This window comes from Rattus norvegicus, chromosome 4 (assembly GCF_036323735.1).
Source record: "Rattus norvegicus strain BN/NHsdMcwi chromosome 4, GRCr8, whole genome shotgun sequence".
NCBI lineage: Eukaryota > Metazoa > Chordata > Mammalia > Rodentia > Muridae > Rattus > Rattus norvegicus.
The window spans coordinates 89,730,639-89,748,005 of NC_086022.1; the positions used below are offsets into that span (position 1 = coordinate 89,730,639).

At 41.7% G+C, this 17,367-nt stretch overlaps 1 protein-coding gene and 1 pseudogene across 1 annotated transcript; one reads left to right on the forward strand and one right to left on the reverse strand.

Moving 5' to 3' along the window:
* Nucleotides 1–14,361, reverse strand: part of Acbd5-ps1 (acyl-CoA binding domain containing 5, pseudogene 1) — a 147,209-nt pseudogene extending 132,848 nt beyond the window's left edge.
* Tigd2 (tigger transposable element derived 2) lies at nt 13,878–16,970 on the forward strand. Its single transcript, NM_001305180.1, has 2 exons — nt 13,878–14,142; nt 14,301–16,970. The coding sequence occupies exon 2, from the start codon at nt 15,082–15,084 to the stop codon at nt 16,660–16,662; it is 1,581 nt and encodes a 526-aa protein (NP_001292109.1). The 5' UTR covers nt 13,878–14,142; nt 14,301–15,081; the 3' UTR covers nt 16,663–16,970.
* The last annotated feature ends 397 nt before the right edge of the window (nt 16,971–17,367 follow it).

The window sequence follows — 17,367 nt, forward strand, 5'->3', positions numbered from 1 at the left end:
TTGGTCATCTCTCCTGTGCTCCACTAATGCCTCAGTACTCTGGCTACCTTCTGGCAAACCATAGTCTTCAGATTGCCTTTTCTTTGTCCCAACATATACCGCCCCCACACACAGAAACCGATGGCATTATCAGCCTACTGAATATAAAACTTGAGACAACATGGAGATTCATGTAAGTAGCCAGACAGCTGCAGCTTCCTGGTCCCCTTTTCTTTCTTTTTCTGTAAAAAGGTAGGTTGTACCAACAAGTTTTCTGGACAGTGTTTACATTTTTCTATAGGTAACACTCTGTAGCAGCTGGACTTGCCTGTGATGTGAGGATGATAGTTAAGGGAAGATAGGTAACTTTTGTGTTCTTGGAAGCACTGAAGACCTCCTGTTGAATGGTGCCTCAATGCCTTAAACGCATCTTCAAATGCTTGATCCGGGTTGTACAGCTCAATGCAAATCATTCTTTATTAGTTAGCTGAAGCATCTGTTTAGGATGAAGCGCAGTGGGAAAGTACGTCATGGCATAAAGAAAAGCTCTAGGTTTAATAGCAAGTTCAGAGCATCCATGTTCAAGGCAGATAACCATGCTCCTTCAAGGTCAAATATTTGTAATGAAGTTTAGTTGTTTCCTTTCTGTTTCCCCCTTTACTTTCCCTTTCTTTAACATCCCCTCCTTCCTTTCCCTTCCCATTCACCTCCCCTTCCCTTTCTTATGTTGGGGACAGAGCCTTGTAACATATTATTGACCTGTGTTCTGTCACTAAGCTATATCCTCAGCCCAACAGAAGATAATTTTGTATGTAGGAAGAGAGATTTATATATCATCTGGATAAACATAATACTCTGGGGGACTCAGGCCTGGACTGGCCCTACAGAGAGCAGAGATCACCAGACTTTAACTACATCTGCTCCCAGACTTTTGGGTGGAAAACAGGTACACATCCCTTCTATTGAAGAGACAGTCTGTGTGTTTAACATTTCCGGTTTCCCTGGTGCTCATCTGTGACCTCCTGCCCTCACAGTGAAGTGTCCTAAGAAAAATCCTAGTATAAATGGAAGTTTATACTATTTATAACATAGTTATATTATTTATACCATTAAAGTAACCACAGTTTAATATGACTACAATATGTTCTTTTCAATAAGTAACAGGAACTATTTGGTAGTCATAGAAAAATAGAACTTACTTAGAAGTAAAAAAATAATAATTTATTTAAAGAATACAAAATTGGTTTATATTCTAAAATAATAGTAACATCACTATCTCTTTGTAAACTTGAATATCAAAGGGATGTTAGTCTTATAATTATTTCATTCACAGAAACTAAAATAAGAGGAAAGAACCACTTAAGCTTGAAATAGGAGCTATATTAGGTGTGTGCATCTGTGTACACATATGGATAAAATAACACATGCTTCCATAGTATTTGAGGACAAACCTTGGGGGTCAGTCAGAGCTTACATGTCATGGGAGCAATAATCAAGTGTCCAAAATGCTGTAGAGAAGTGAGGAAGGGCAGGAGCTGGACCCAGACCTACTGAGTGTTTTGGCAGTATTCTCTTTTATCTTTGTACAAAGGATAGAACAATTATAATAGGTAACGAATACCCAGTCCTGCTCCACAGTGTTCAGGGTCACTGGACCTTCACCTGTTCTGTCCTATATGTCTATGGATGTCATTACTTTACTGTAAAGCACTTGGTGAAGCCACTCCTCCAAGTGACTGTTCTGCCTCCACCTAGACTTGCCTTCTTTTGTGCTCCCACTATTTGTGCACTTCCTCCATGTCCTTGTCCTAAGTGGTTAGTCACAAAGAGAACTGATCAGAAGACAGTTGCTAACTCTGACCACCTATATTCAGAGACTCTATGGCCCTTACTTTGTCTGACCTTGCCCTTCTTCAGTTGTGCTGATGAGTGTACTGCCCTAAGAATTCCCAGTAAAAACAGCTCTGGGCTGATCCTGGGCAGGTCCACTTCTGTGCTGCAAGAAGATACACTAAGGGGTTGAAAAATACCTTGAAAAGCAGTAATCAGTGTAAACAGAAAATAAGGATCTTAGAAAATAGTGTAAAGTGAATAAAAACATTCATAAAAAAAAGAAAAAAGGATTGGGGATTTAGCTCAGTGGTAGAGCGCTTGCCTAGCAAGCGCAAGGCCCTGGGTTCGGTCCCCAGCTCCGAAACAAAGAAAAAAAAAAGAAAAGAAAAAAGAAAATCAAGACTAGGGGTGTAACAGTTTAATGATGGAGGATTTGCCTGGCACATTTGGTACCATGGTTTGATTCTCAGTAATGATAAAAAGGAAGAGGAAACTCTTTTAGCTGGGCACTGGAGGCTGGGGTAGGAAAGTTATAAGTTTTAGGGAAAAGAGCCACATAGCAAGCCATTATCCTAAAATATGGAACACACACACACACACACACACACACACACACACACACACACACACACACAGAGAGAGAGAGAGAGAGAGAGAGAGAGAGAGAGAGACAGACAGAGAGAGAAACGGGGGGGGGAGAGAGAGAGAAAGAGAGAGAGACAGAGAGAGACAGAGAGAGACAGAGAGAGACACAGAGAGAGAGACAGAGAGAGACAGAGAGAGAGAAGGATTTCAGGGGCTTCACTTGTCAAATCCTAATAAAAACTACTAGGAAAGCAGGTACCTCAGTGGAGCTCAGTGATCCTCCACTTTGCAAAAGGCACACGATGCAGAGGAGCCAGAATGTGTGCCTGGCGCCCTCAGAGGCGGGAGTAACACTCAGGAAGGCCCATACAGAGGACACAGTTTTAATTCCTCATCCAAGTAGAAATCGGTAAAAATCAAAACAGGCTCTGCAGAGATCAGTATAGATAATACAATTGGAAACAAACTCCATGTCCTTGTGGGCACAATGCCTGTTTCTATGTCTGCTTTTCTGTCTGTCTAGCTGAAATGTAGACTCTTCATGCTTCCCAGGCTTATTTGGAATTCCTTCTACCTCAGCTTCTCAAATACATGTGACCACAGGTGAGCACTTGTGGAGAGGATATCTTGTGTATTGTATGGATTCATCACTTGTCAATTAAAAGGTTCATGGTTTATGGCTTAGGCAGGAAAGAGAGGTGGGGCATCTGTGAGCAGAAAGGATTCTGGGAGGGAATTCTGACAGGAGATTCACAGGGAGGAAGTGACTAGATGGATGCATGGTACCTGAGTACCAGTAACCAGCCACGTGGCAAAATGTAGGCTAGAATAAACAGGATGTTTCCAGTTATATCTAGTCAAGAAAGAGCCTAACTATGTGACCAAGGTATCTGTAAATATATTTTGAGTCTGAGTCTTATTTTTGGGAGCATGGGGCTGGACGGAAGAACCAGATATAATTACAACAAGGATCATTATGCCCAGCTTTCTTGGTCTTTTTAAAACAGACATTCACTCAGAAGTGTGGCTCTGGTTTCTGATATTTGGACCTGAAGGTTTTTATGAATACAGTAAACAGAATGAGTCTCAAAAGCTTTGAGTGGTGATTCAGTCATTGACGCTCTCACAAGTAAAAAAGAATGTCTTTGCATATGGCACACAGAATCAACTGACCAGGTCTCATGAGAACTTGAGAGATCAGAGAACCTGTAGGGCTCTGACCTTTGTTCTCTGTATATTTTATGGCTGAGTAGTTTGGTATTTTTGTGGGACTTCTAACAGCAGGAGTGGGGGATAACCCTTATTCTTTTGCTTACTTGTGGGACCGTTTCCCCCCTACTGAGTTGCCTTGTACAGTCTTGATATGATGGGATGCACCTGGTGTAGTTGTACCGTGCTATGCCATGTTTGACTGATGTCCTTGAGAGGTCTGCCATTTTCTGAGGGTCTAAGGGAGTGAAGGGGTATGAGGGATAAAGATAGGAGAGGTGGGGAGAGGTTGGGGGAGAGGAGAGAGGAAACTGATCAGGATGTAATATGGGAGAATAATAAAAAAATTACCAAGAAAAGAATGTCTTTGCTTTCAAAGCCATCTGTCAATAGGACCAGCTAAGTAAAGGCACACAAGTAAGAAAACCTCCATACTGAAGGTTAGTAGTAATCTGTAGATTGGCATACAAGGGCCACCCTCAGGCTTAAGCTCTTGGTCCCTCAATACTATGTACCTTCTTCAGTGCTGGCAGTTTTAGAAGGCCCAGGAGGACACTAATCAGGAGCAGCTGTTTGTTAAGATCCTTCCATCTTCATTTGTAACTGCTAAAATCAGAGGTCTTGTATTTCCTTGAGGCAATCCTCTATAAAAATAAATGCCTTGAGCTTAAGGCACTGGGAAGGATACTCAGACCATACGGCTATTCCAGTCAGAGCTTCTACTCAGTGCTTTGACCTGGAGCTAATCCTACAACATCTAAGAAAGAATGCACAGAGTAAAAACCACCCCTTATCAAATCAAAGGTGTGTGCGTGTGTGTGTGTGTGTGTGTGTGTGTGTGTGTGTGTGTGTGTGTGTGAGAGAGAGAGAGAGAGAGAGAGAGCCTGAGATGGAAAGACATCCTGAGATGTGTCCTTCTAGCAAACGAGACCATGTTCAAAGACAAAGGGGTTGTGTCAGAGCCTGTGGACAAGTTTAAATCAAGTCTCCATAGGAGTAACAAGTGTAAATGATATCAATCTGTATATACAAATTCAAGTCCTTAGTGTCTGAGAAAGGGATAGAGGCATGAAAGGTTCTTGTTCCAGAAGAATTAGAAAACTGTAATAGTAAATTATCTAAGTACAGTTGGTCAGTGGATACAAGAATTCAAGTGAAAGACTATTGGGACAATGAGATTTTTAGTTGTCAAAAGGAAAATGAAAGTTATTTTATTTTAAAAGTTTCCCTTTACTGGTACGTCTGCCTTTAATCAGCTAATCCTTTGCTCTGATCAAGTTTCTCATCAGAAATCCCGAGGAAGTTGGCACTGCATGTTCCTGACAGGATGCAGAATAAACAGCTCATTATTTACAGAGTGTTCTTTCCAAACATGTTGAGGCTGATAACAACCAGCCTCTACACGGAACCTCCAGTCACAGGAAACACTCCAACTAGGGGAGTAGGTTAGAACAAACCCCAGATACATATCATTATATATTTGTCCAAAACCATAGAAAGCTAAACTAAAAGTGAACCCTAATATTAAGCATGGAATCCAGCATTAGCTATTATAACAAATGTATGATGATCTGAACAGGAAAGGTAGACATATAGTATATACAGTAACTGTGTACTTTCTGTTCATTTTCCATAAACAATCACTACTCAAAACAGTAAAGCTTACTAACTAAAACAAAAGCCGATTGCTTTCCAACTCATTTTAGCAAATTTGAAATTTTTTTTTTGTATTACAAGGACTACGATTGTTTTTGTTATAGAAGAAATATAATGAAAGAGCTAATGTGGTCCGCATGCAACAACAGTCCTTTTCCTACGTGCAGGCTCATGTAGCTTGCCCAGATCTTTCTGCGTAACTTAGACAAACTCGAACTTCTTGAAGTTTTGACTTTCCTCCCTCCATCTTCAGTAGTATTCTATATCTTCATAAGGAGCATACTTGGGATAGGAAAAATGTAATAGCAATGATCGTGCCTTCAAATATTTCATTATAAACACAGAGTATGTATAAAACACACATAGAAAGGCACACAAGCACAGACACACTGGTGCAGAGAAGCCCACAGACTCAATGATGTTGACTTCCATATTCAAGTGTTTAGCACAGAAATTTCACTTTACTAGTCTTTCAATTTTTGTGAGAATGACAGTGTTTTCATTAGTAAAACTTTAGAAATAATGGGTAGCTCTTGAAAGAGACTTCCTGATAGCAGAGTTGTGTCAAGATTGCTGTTGTCCGGCAACAAGCAGGAAGGAAGGGAACACATTTTTCTCAAATAGGAGGAAAAACCATTATGGAAATATTCTCCCAGAGAGGCACAGCCAGACTAGCCTCATAGGGCTGACATCTTCGGAACATCCTAATATCTGAAATTATGAAGCCTTCCTTGGCCAATGATATGTATGTTCATAACAGAACATTAGCCTTGCTGATCAAGTATGTATCTTTAGAAAGATTCAGAGACAACAGTAAGGAAGGCTGGCTCATACCCAACACAATCACTTCATCAGAGTCAAGCAGGGGGCACATAGAAGCCAGAGAATACAATCAGATCCTTCTCACGCTCAGCCTGCTGACTTACAAAAGTTTATGCCTATAAAGTCCATATCATTGACTGATATATTTCAATGACAACACACACATTGAACTTATTCTATATCTTATCTTATTCTATAAGATAATGCATAGAGGCACGTCTTTCACACAGGAAGCAGGTCAGTGCAGAAATTTTTTGGACTGGCTGATGTAGGATCTGCCACTACCCTTATCTCCTCCTCCTGCCCCATAATAGCATACCTATGGTTCTTTTTGAGAGGGTGAGAAACAAAGTGCCCTACTCGTCTGTATTCCTTGTTGTGTATCCTTGCAGACCAGATGGCTGAGGGTATGAGTTTGGTCAGCCAATTGTAAGTGGCAGGTGTTGGAGCTGTCATCACAATCCTTAAAACTGACCATTGGTGCAGTAGAGGCATGACTGACTGTTGTGGATAACTGATCCCTTTCTGGTTGGATAAGAAGCCTCCACCAGATAGATGACTGCATAGCTGACACTGTAAAGCTAGCTAAAATGTCATGGCTGGGGAGGAAAGACTTTGGTGTGGGGAAAAAAGCAAAACAGAAGAAAAGGAGCTGAGTGGCATCATTCATGAGTTTCTGCTCAGGCTCAGTGTGAGCGGCTGCTTCATGCTCTTGCTGCTGTGCTTCCCTGCTGGAGTGGATTGCACATCCAAACTGTTGACTGAAACAAACTTGATATTTCTTAATGTCAATTTAATTCCATAATTCCATAAATAGCTTTTGTTAGAGCATGTTGCCACAGCAGGTAAATAGTATACAAGTTAACTCTGCACTTCATCGCACACATAAACAGACTGATAATTCATTCCTGAAAGTAAAATGGGTATCACGTCATGAATTTGTCAAGCAAATCTAGACTATTTAAGCATGTGCAAAGACACTCCAGACTAAAGAAATGGTGCAATATCTCGCCTAACACGGCAATGGCTAAGGCCCCACTGTTCTGTCCTTTGTACACAGAGATCTTCTAACTGCCCCAGGAGCTTTGTGTTGGCTGTTACCACTGCTGATGTTAGTGACTTGAATTTTTATCCACCCATCTTTCCATTCATCAATCTAAGACATAGTTCTACACAGCTCTTGCATGACTTCATAGGACCACACCTCCCTTCTGCAGTCCAATTTGACACCAAGGCAAAGCTCAAGCCTGTGATCAGGAAATTGGCTGGTGCCCCCAGTAGATATCCAGTAAAGTTCATTATCTAACTCCCCTGGAGATTTTTGCATCTCTCAGCTGTCTACTTCTCTAAGAGGTTGGAACTCTGAGAATTCCTTGAACCTCGCTGCCATCTCTTTAATCATGTATCCATTCTTCAACCTATGCATACAGAGATATATTTCTCTGTGATGTATGAGCTGAGTTTACAATTAAGAATGGAATAAAAGAGCCTGTGTTTGCTAATTGTCAGTTATCAAGGAAAATCATAACTATATGTCAAATTGCAGCCAATGAACCAATATGCGTTATGAAATCATTGTTATTGAATAATTTTTTACTCTGTGGAAAGACAATACATGACTAAGCTTCTGACGTAGCATGCCCATGACAGTTTGTGTGTGTGCATGTACATTAGCATGCATGTTGTAGCTATATCCTACCAGTTTGGCACTGCAGTTGTCATCTTGAAGAGAGCAGCTACACACGACCCTCATGAAGTTGGGACCACTAAAGTTCATTCATAGTGGATCATCCATAGTGGAGATTGCTCACCAGGCTCATGAAGCTCTCACAAGCTAGGACTCTTAGAGGGTAGTTCATAGGGTTCACAGGTCTCATGGAAGTCTAGAGACTTGAAAGTCTTAGAGTCTTTTTTTAAAAAAGATTTATTTTATTTATATGAGTACACTGTAGCTGTCTTCAGACACACAGAAGAGGGCATCAGATCCCATTTCAGATGGTTGTGAGCCACCATGTGGTTGCTGGGAATTGAACTCAGGACCTCTGGAAGAGCAGTCAGTGCTCTTAACCGCTGAGCCAACTCTCCAGTCCAAGTCTTAGAGTCTTTATGAGATCCACACTAGGCTTTTTCCCCACCTTCATGACATTATAGAAGGGGTAAACAATCGACTGAGAGCAAACATTGCTCTTTGGAACTGCACTGTCTGGAAGTTGTCTGGAGGGCTTGCTGACCTTTGTACAGCCTGAGCCTTTATAAGTAACTCAAATCAATTCATTAGTTTACCGTGCTGGACTTGGGCATTTTGTTGCTCCCCTTCTTTCTGGAGTGAACAGATATTTCTTTGTTTCGTGAGGAGAAGATAAACAATATATTTCACAGTTTAAGCAAAACTGTAACGCTTATATCCCGCCTTATAGGTCTTAGAATTGTAATAGGTAGATGTTGTGCATTTTCTGTGTGTTCTTGAAATGAGAAATTAAAATTATATTTTAGGAAACCTGTAGGGGAAATAAAATCTACCCTCTGTCCCCCTGCACCAAATTCTCTTGTTTACCAAGCTGGAGCTTTGGGTGTTTATCAGTGAGCAATACTCAAAAATTCTCCAGACAACACTCTTGCCCACTTACCAGGGACTGAGCTCTGATTCTTCATGGTATCAGTGCCAGGAGTAGCCATGTCACATAGAATGACTGAAAAATAAAGGAGATGACAGACTTCAAAGAGTCTTTACTGAAGGACGAGACAGCAGACACAGAGGCAAACAATGAAGCTCATTACAGAAGATTTTAAGGACCCCAGGTGGAGAGCTTTGATTGTATAGAACTTAGCTGCAGAGCATAGCCACAGGGTGGAGTGCAGAGCTAAGCAGTCAAGTAGAATCATCCAGGTAGAGCACAGGGTCAGGGGCAGGGCCAGGGCCAGGTCTGGATGGATGGAGAGAAGGAAGGGCATATAGCTGTTAGAGTGGTCCCATATAAAGCAATGGGAACTATGCTGAGCTAATGCTCTGAGGACAGATTTCTCTGCCTGTTGGTTTCTTGGCACATACCCTGACATTGGGTGTTGAACTACAGGCCACTGTGGCCATTACCATCATGGTGTTAGACATCCTTCCTTTTATAGTTATAGCCATAATAACAGTAAAATGTTTTTATAGCTTTCAGAAATAGTGAGAAGGCATGGGTTGTTGCTGTTTATAATCTGTATCTACATAACAGTTCTGACACCAAATTCATGTTACTGTTTCCCCTCCATGCAAAACAATTCTCCAATCCTAGATGAATGGCCCATGGTCCAGTGGAACTCAGATGTCTCCATCTGAGTTCATGTCTAATCCCAGAATTTAAGGGCTCAGTCTCACAGCTCTGACTACTACAGATGCTAAGCACAAGTCCTGGGTTTCTCTATTTGTTTGGACTTGATGATTTGCTGTAATGGCTCAGCTCACATAACTCATAAGAACAGTATATTTACAATGACTCGCTTGTTCTAAAGGATACAAGTTTAGAACAACAAACAGATGAGAATGGGGCAAGGAAGATAGCAAAAAAGTGAAGTTCTCATATATTCACCAAGCCAGAATGAAACCAAATCCCCTTGTCAGGAGTAATGGAAGATTCATTATGTACCCATGATTGGCTAAATAAATGGAATTTGTGATTAACTAAAGCTATAGTTATATCTTCCTAAGAGACCAGGGAATGTGTCAAAAGTTCCAGTAGAATAACTTTAGCAACAATAGGAACTTCAAAGAGCAAACATTTGTTTTACTGATGAGAAATATCTATATTCTGTTTGCCAATGAACACAAATCCAGAATAAATCCAAATTACCCTTCAACTGGAAAAGTCCCCTTGGTCATTTCTAAACTGAAAGCATGCAACAGGACTTGGATTCTGTAGAAACTGCTGATTTTCCATTGGTAGTGGCTGTGTGAATATAAGTGGTTTTAATATCCAGAATAACAGTATTATCATAAAGAATTTCATGATTTTATGTTTATTCAAATAATTAATTTAGTATCAGGCGAAAAGTTTCTTAGTAAATTAGAATCACAAACAAAAGAAAAACAAGTTAAAACAAGAACATAGGAGACCCCTTAAAATTCAGAACTTAGGTTCCTAGAGGCATCCCCTCTATTACAAAACTATTTATTATGTGTGAAGAAAAACAGATAACAGGTCCATAGATACTAGCTCAGTGGAAGATGAATCAGAGATTATTGGCTCGAGTAATTTCAGAATGTCCAGTTTAAATGAACTATGTTCATTGCCTGGTGATCACTGGGTTATAGTATTCTAATGATTAAGAAGTCATTGCTTGGCTGATGTAAAATATTTTGAATCAGTAAAGACATTTAAATATTCAGGTGAAAATAATCTCAGTACATATTTTTCTCCTTTTTATGTCTTTGAGTTGAGAATTTCCACTTGGTAGTATGGCGGTGTAGGCAGAGCACCCTGTTTTAAAGCCAGAATGATGTAGAGCCAACTTTCCTTTCTGTCCATGACGTTTAATATATTCACATACTTGTCAAAGGCTGGTCTACGGCTCCTTGTATTCAAATGCTAATTTGATTCCCCAAAACTGTTTTCATGAGAGAGTCTGCATTTAAGACACTGAGCAACCCTGCCTCCAATGAATTCTGATTGGTAAATAAAGATGCCAGCCCCTAATAGCTGGGGAAAAGAGACATAGGCAGGGTTTAGGTTTCTCAGGCTTGGGACCCTGAGGAAGGAGGGAGTAGAAGAGAGAGAGATGCTGTGGAAGGAGAAGAATGTGCAGGAGGAAGGAGGAGTGCCACCATGTGAAACAGCCAAGACAACATGGCCTAGAGGGCTGCTCAGTTGGGTCAAGAGCGGCCAAGACAGAACATAGAAATTACTAAGTAGTAACTCGGAGTTATTGGTCAGAAAGTGGATTGTAACAGCACAAAGGGTAGGTAGTTGACCAGCAACTGTGCTTTTTAAGGCATATTAAAATAGAAGGCCGAGGGTGTCTTTCATTCAGGAACATAAATCATTGAGGTGGGTAGTGACCAAGTGCTGTGATTTATTAAAATCTTAACTATACATATCATGTTAGCCCTTTCCCCCATATATCAACAGAGATCACACTATCTCACAAAGTGTTTAATGGGTTAAGAGATGATGCATATTTGAGAGGGAAAGAAATAATAAGGAAAGGCAAAATGTCTATTTATTAATTGTTTGAGACAGGGTTCCATTATGCATCCCAGGCTAGCCTGGAACTTGCTAGTAGCCCAGACTGGATTTCCTGATCCTCTTATTGTTTGGGTGCTGAGATTACAAGTGTGGACCATGATTTATGTCTTTTGATTGCAAGATAGGTTACAATACATTTTAAAAAGACTAAGTACACAATTACTCCTATAATAAAGAAAAAAAGAATCTGATGCTTCCCAAAGCATTTGCAAAGGAATGAAAGAAATCTGAGACTTGGGAAATGAGAAGATAATTGGAGTATACCAAGAGGAAGAGAAGCTGTGACGCAAAGAGAAGAGATCTGGCTATGAGAAATTCCCTGGGGCCCACAGGGCTTTTAGGAAAGAAGGGTGTGGAACTTGCTTACTTGTTTTTCTTTCTTTCTTCCTTCCTTCCTTCCTTCCTTCCTTCCCTCCCTCCCTCCCTCCCTCCCTCCCTCCCTCCCTTCTTTCTTTCTTTCTTTCTTTCTTTCTTTCTTTCTTTCTTTCTTTCTTTCTTTCTTTCTTTCTTTCTTTCTTTCTTAATTAGAGTCTCCTACAGCCCAGACTGGTCTCAAACTTGATATGTCACCTAGGATGACCTTAAATTTCTGGTCCTTCTGTTTCCATATCCCAAGTGCTATATTAAAGCCATGTCCTAAAATACCCCATTTTATGCAGTGCTTCGAGACAGAGCCCAGCGCTCTATGCATGCTAGATAAGAACTTTTTTCTAATGATATATTTTTAAAAATACACTTATTGTTTCCTTGTTGGAGATAAGTCTCCCAGGGGTGCTCAGGCTGGCCCCAAAGCTCTGAGCTCAATCAATCATCCTGTCCCAGGTTTCCTAAGTAACTAAGACTGCAAATGTCTAGCACCACACTCATCTGGGCCAGGCTACTTTTGTTTTGAGCAATTTTAGGTTCACCGTAATTTGAGTACAAGACAGATTTCCTGTCTTCATGCTGCTGCTCCATTATCAACACCCTTACCAGTGTGGTACTACCTGTCACAACTATGAACCTCCCATTACCTCCTATCCATACCTGACTCGAAAGTTCACTTTTGATAGTATGCCTTCTACATGTTAGACAAATGTATGTCACATGCACAACTACAGAAACACACATTTTACTTAGTGTTTTAAATCCTGAGTCTGCCACAGTTCACAACATATCATACCTCCATAACCACAGACCAAAAGGAGAGACACCAGAAAGAACTAAACCTTTTTTTTTTTTTTTTTTTTTTGGTTCTTTTTCGGAGCTGGGGACCGAACCCAGGGCCTTGCGCTTCCTAGGCAAGCGCTCTACCACTGAGCTAAATCCCCAACCCAGAACTAAACCTTTTAAAGACACTGCTACCTTAAAAATGTTGTTAAAGGCCTGTAAATAGAATTGTTTTGAGTGACAGAGAACAGCTATAAAATGAAACCCCAACCACATTATGGGAAAGGAAATTAGCTTCCAGAAAGTGGGATGGGCAAGCAAGGCAGGAGTTATTTTCCTTTTGTAATATCATAGGCCACAGTGACCCCAGGAGGCTGGAAGAGGAAAGAAATGCCAGGCAAGCAAAGTACAGCCTGATTTCCATGAGGTTGGCCTCTGTGAAAGCTAGCTCTCCTCTGTTAAAGAGACGAGCAGGTGGTGCAGTGTTTTTGCTCACTCCTTAGGAATGAGAAGGGACAAGAGAACTTTTTAAAAGCAATAGAAATGAAATTGTACTTTACTAGAAATGGTCATTCAGAACTGCCCAGATTGCTTCGTTGGAGGCTTGAAGCAGGTAAGAGCTGTGAGAAGTCTACTTTCAGGCAAAATTAGGCCTTGCCCAGCAACGTCATTCCAATGATAGCACAGATAGATCAAAGATCAAAGGATTTCTATTTAATAGGCCAGACAGTGGAAGGCTGGAACTCAGGACGACAGCACAGATATGACTTGGGAGACAGAAGGGGGCCTGGAATCAACATTTCTTCTCTGCAGAGTGAATGCTCAGTCTGATTTCGCTTTCCTGGTACTAGAATTCTATGGGGGAAAAAAAAACCCGTCTGTCTTGAGAAACAGAAGTTAGAATACTCCAGATCAGGTTGTGGTTTATGGAAGAAGGATTTAAAAACAATAACAACATCCAAAAAACGATTGTGCTAGAGAGGGGTCTCTGGGACTGATTCAGGTGGAAGTTTTGAAATTCCGCTTTGACAGCAGGTGGTGATCCTTACATTCCTGCTCCAGCATAAGGTCCTCTGTGCCAAGTGTCTTTCTGGCTCGCCCCTGCTATCTGGCTCTGTGTCGCCGCAGTCGCAGAAGAAGGCACGCAGGCTCTGTGCACTCCCTGGGGTCTTACCTGAATGAAAACCTTGCAATTGCTACTCCTACCTCATTTGCAGTCCGGCCACTTGGAATGACCCTGCGTCGCCCTCTGCTGGCTTCAGCTGTGAGCCACAAGCTGAGTGTCCGGAGGCGGAGCATTGACTAAGTCCCGCCCCTCCTCCAAGAAGCCACGCCCCTCAGCGGGCTCGCCCGCGCATCCCCGCCCCCTCGCCGACAACACGTTCCTGCGGGGGCGCGCGCGCGTACCTAATCCCCTGCCTTCCGGCTTGGCCGCGCAGCTCCGTTGCGCGCTCACTCTGCGGCGGCTGGCGGGGTCGGCTTCGCTGGGGACTTCCATTGCTGGCTCTGTTTTCTGGCCGGTCAGGCAGAACGATGCCCGCTCCCTGCTTCCCGGCGTCCCGCGCGCCCGGTGACCATTAGCCCGCTGCAGGGTTGTGGCGGTGATCCCCTGCCTCCGACTTTCACCCAGCGTCCGGCTCGGAGCTTGCTGGCCGGCGGGGAGAGGCCCTGGTAGTGTCAGGAGGTAGGCTCTCAGCTCCCGGGTGGTGCCTGCGAGCGTTAATTTGTCTATTACCTGTCAGGTTGATAGGTGGAGATGACCTAGCCACAGTTGCAGGGGTAGGTATGAGTAATATCGTGGACTGATACTGAAAAGAAAACGTGTTTGATATTTTCCTATAGGTTTCAAAGGCTCGAGTACCTCTACAGACCCAGCAGCTACTTCTGTGGTCATGGAGATCATCTTCTACCAGGATTAATGTACGATCTTCACCCAGCTTATCACCCCCTAGTTGCAGCGTTGGGTCCTGATTTCCACCAATGAAGTTTTTTTATCCTTTCTTGAATCATGTGACATTACTTCTTGTCCGCTGTTTCCCTTTCAGTTGCCAAATCCATTAGCTATAAGTTCTTGTTGATTTAAAGTACTGAATTGTTTGCCTGTCCCCTTACACTGACAGCTCACCTCTGCTAGCTATGACTTTCATAGGTACTCACCAGGAGTCCTTGCCTTGAATCGGGCAGAATCGACAGAGACAACAACAGTCAGGCAGTGAGTCGTCCTGCTCTGTTTTTCTGTCTGTTAAGTGTGCAAGCCCGAGTAAAACTGTATTCTTGAACATAGCGTAAGAAAAACGAAAAATAATCCCGCGGTAATGGCAAAAGTTGATGGTCATGAGAATATTTTAGAAACCTCGGTGGCAGGGCAGTATTGATTCAGCTTCCAGTAAGGCTGCAATTCAAGAAAAGAGCAAGGAGGAAGAAGAGAAAATAGGGTTCACTTGAGCTATTCCTTGTTGTAGGAACAGGTTAAGTTCTAAATGAAATGAAAAAATCAGACTTTCTTTGAAAATTGTTATACCATCCAAGTCCTAGGGTACAGCTGAGGACTCTTAAGCCTCCATTTTCTGGTCTCTTTGTGTTCACATCCAAGTTGTTAATTGTCTAAAATAATTAGGCTAAAATGTTGGGAAAACGTAAACGTGTGGTATTGACAATTAAAGACAAACTTGACATTATTAAGAAGCTTGAAGAAGGCAACTCCTTCAAAAAACTCTCTGTCCTGTATGGAATTGGTGAATCCACAGTTCGTGACATTAAAAAAAACAAAGAGAGAATTATAAACTATGCCAACAATTCAGATCCTACTAGTGGGGTATCCAAGCGTAAGTCTATGAAGTCATCAACATATGAGGAGCTTGACAGAGTTATGATAGAATGGTTTAATCAACAGAAAACAAATGGGATTCCAGTGTCTGGAACTATTTGCGCAAAGCAGGCTAGGTTCTTTTTCGATGCCTTGGGTATGGAAGGTGATTTTAATGCCTCTTCTGGTTGGCTTACTAGGTTTAAGCAGCGTCATGGTATTCCAAAGGCTGCTGGTAAAGGCACAAAGTTAAAAGGGGATGAAACTGCTGCCAGTGAATTTTGTGGTAACTTTCAGGAATTTGTGAAAAGAGAAAATCTCCTACCAGAACAAATTTATGGTGCTGATCAAACTGGATTGTTCTGGAAATGTCTACCAACAAGGACATTGGCTTTTGACACTGACCAGAGTACTTGTGAGTATAGGACAAGCAGAGAAAGAATCATTATTATGTGTTGTGCAAATGCCACAGGTTTACACAAGCTTAATCTTTGTGTGGTGGGAAAAGCAAAAAGACCCCGTGCGTTCAAAGGAACTGACCTTTCAAACCTTCCTGTTACGTACTTCAGTCAAAAAAGTGCGTGGATCGAGCCCTCTGTTCTCAAACAGTGGTTTGAGAAGTGCTTTGTGCCACAGGTGCAGAAGCATCTGAAATCCAAAGGGCTTCGAGAAAAGGCAGTACTACTTTTAGATTTTCCTGCAGCACATCCTGCCGAAGAACTGTTGAACTCAGATGATGGCAGAATAATTGTGAAATATTTGCCGCCAAATGTCACAAGTCTAATTCAACCTATGAGCCAAGGAGTTCTAACCACTGTCAAAAGATATTACAGAGCAGGACTTATCCAAAAATACATGGATGAAGGAAATGACCCTAAATTGTTTTGGAAGAATTTGACAGTGTTGGATGCAATTTATGAGGCATCCAGAGCCTGGAACCAGATAAGATCGAGTACCATAACCAGAGCGTGGAGAAAACTTTTCCCTGGCAATGAGGAAAATCCAAGTGTGAGCATTGACGAAGGAGCCATTTTAGCAGCTAATTTAGCAACGGTTTTACAGAATACCGAAGATTGTGAACATGTTAACATTGAAAATATTGGGCAGTGGTTTGACTCCCGGAGTAGTGGCTCCAACTGTCAGGTGTTAGCTGACCTTGTAGGTGCTGCGGACCGGGCAAAGGCTGGTGAGCAAAAACAGCCCTCCAGGAAGACTCGGAAAGCAGAACTGAATCCAGAGAAGCATATCAGCCACAGAGCTGCACTTGAGTGGACTGAAAATTTGCTGGATTATCTAGAACAACAGGATGACATGCTACTCTCTGATAAGCTGGTCTTGCGGAGGCTTCGGACCATTATAAGAAGAAAACAGAGAATACAAACTAAAAGTCATCTATAGTCCTCTCTTCTGTCGCTGTGCATTTTCATCTTTGTGACTTTTGTCTGCAGTGGAATTTACCTAAAGCCAAATAAATGTTACACATGACTTTAGGATTAGATGCTGTTCTGGATTAATTAAACTACAGCTCTTTAATGTTGGTTCTGATTGAGCCATGACATGGAATTCACTTGTCAATGTCTAAACTGTGTTATACTAATTAGATCCTAATATACTGGCGGCTGGGAGGTGGTGTGTGCTGAATGTCAACATGTCTAGTGATGGGCAGTGCACACTGTAGGCGCTCAATAAATCTTACTCAAATTGAACTTTGATGACTTTTCCTGAATATCATTTGTAAAGTAAAAAATGTCAGGGAAGAGTTCACATTTCCATGTGTGAGACTCTTAAGAGAGGTCAGCGAAGATTGTACTTGAAGGATTTTGCTGTGACTCCATTAAACTAGATAACAGTAGTGCCAAGCCTTGGAAACAGCATTGCTTTCTGGCAAAAAGTGGGCAGCTAGCTATTGAGATGGACCATTTGTGAGGATAGTGAAGGACAAGGTTAAGGTAAAACAGTCCAAGAGAAAGGCCTGGGATGTCAGCCTTTCTCTCTGAGACAAAAGTTCTTTACTCATATGGAAGGTAAGCCAGTCTTTGTCACAAATTTTAACTTCTTAAAGAATTGAGTTTCGAAAAATTAAAAGGTAAGCTTTATTCTTTA

What these genes read in the sequence shown, in the direction of transcription:
- Tigd2 (NM_001305180.1), top strand. Translation starts at nt 15,082, where the DNA reads ATGTTGGGAAAACGTAAACGTGTGGTATTGACAATTAAAGACAAACTT.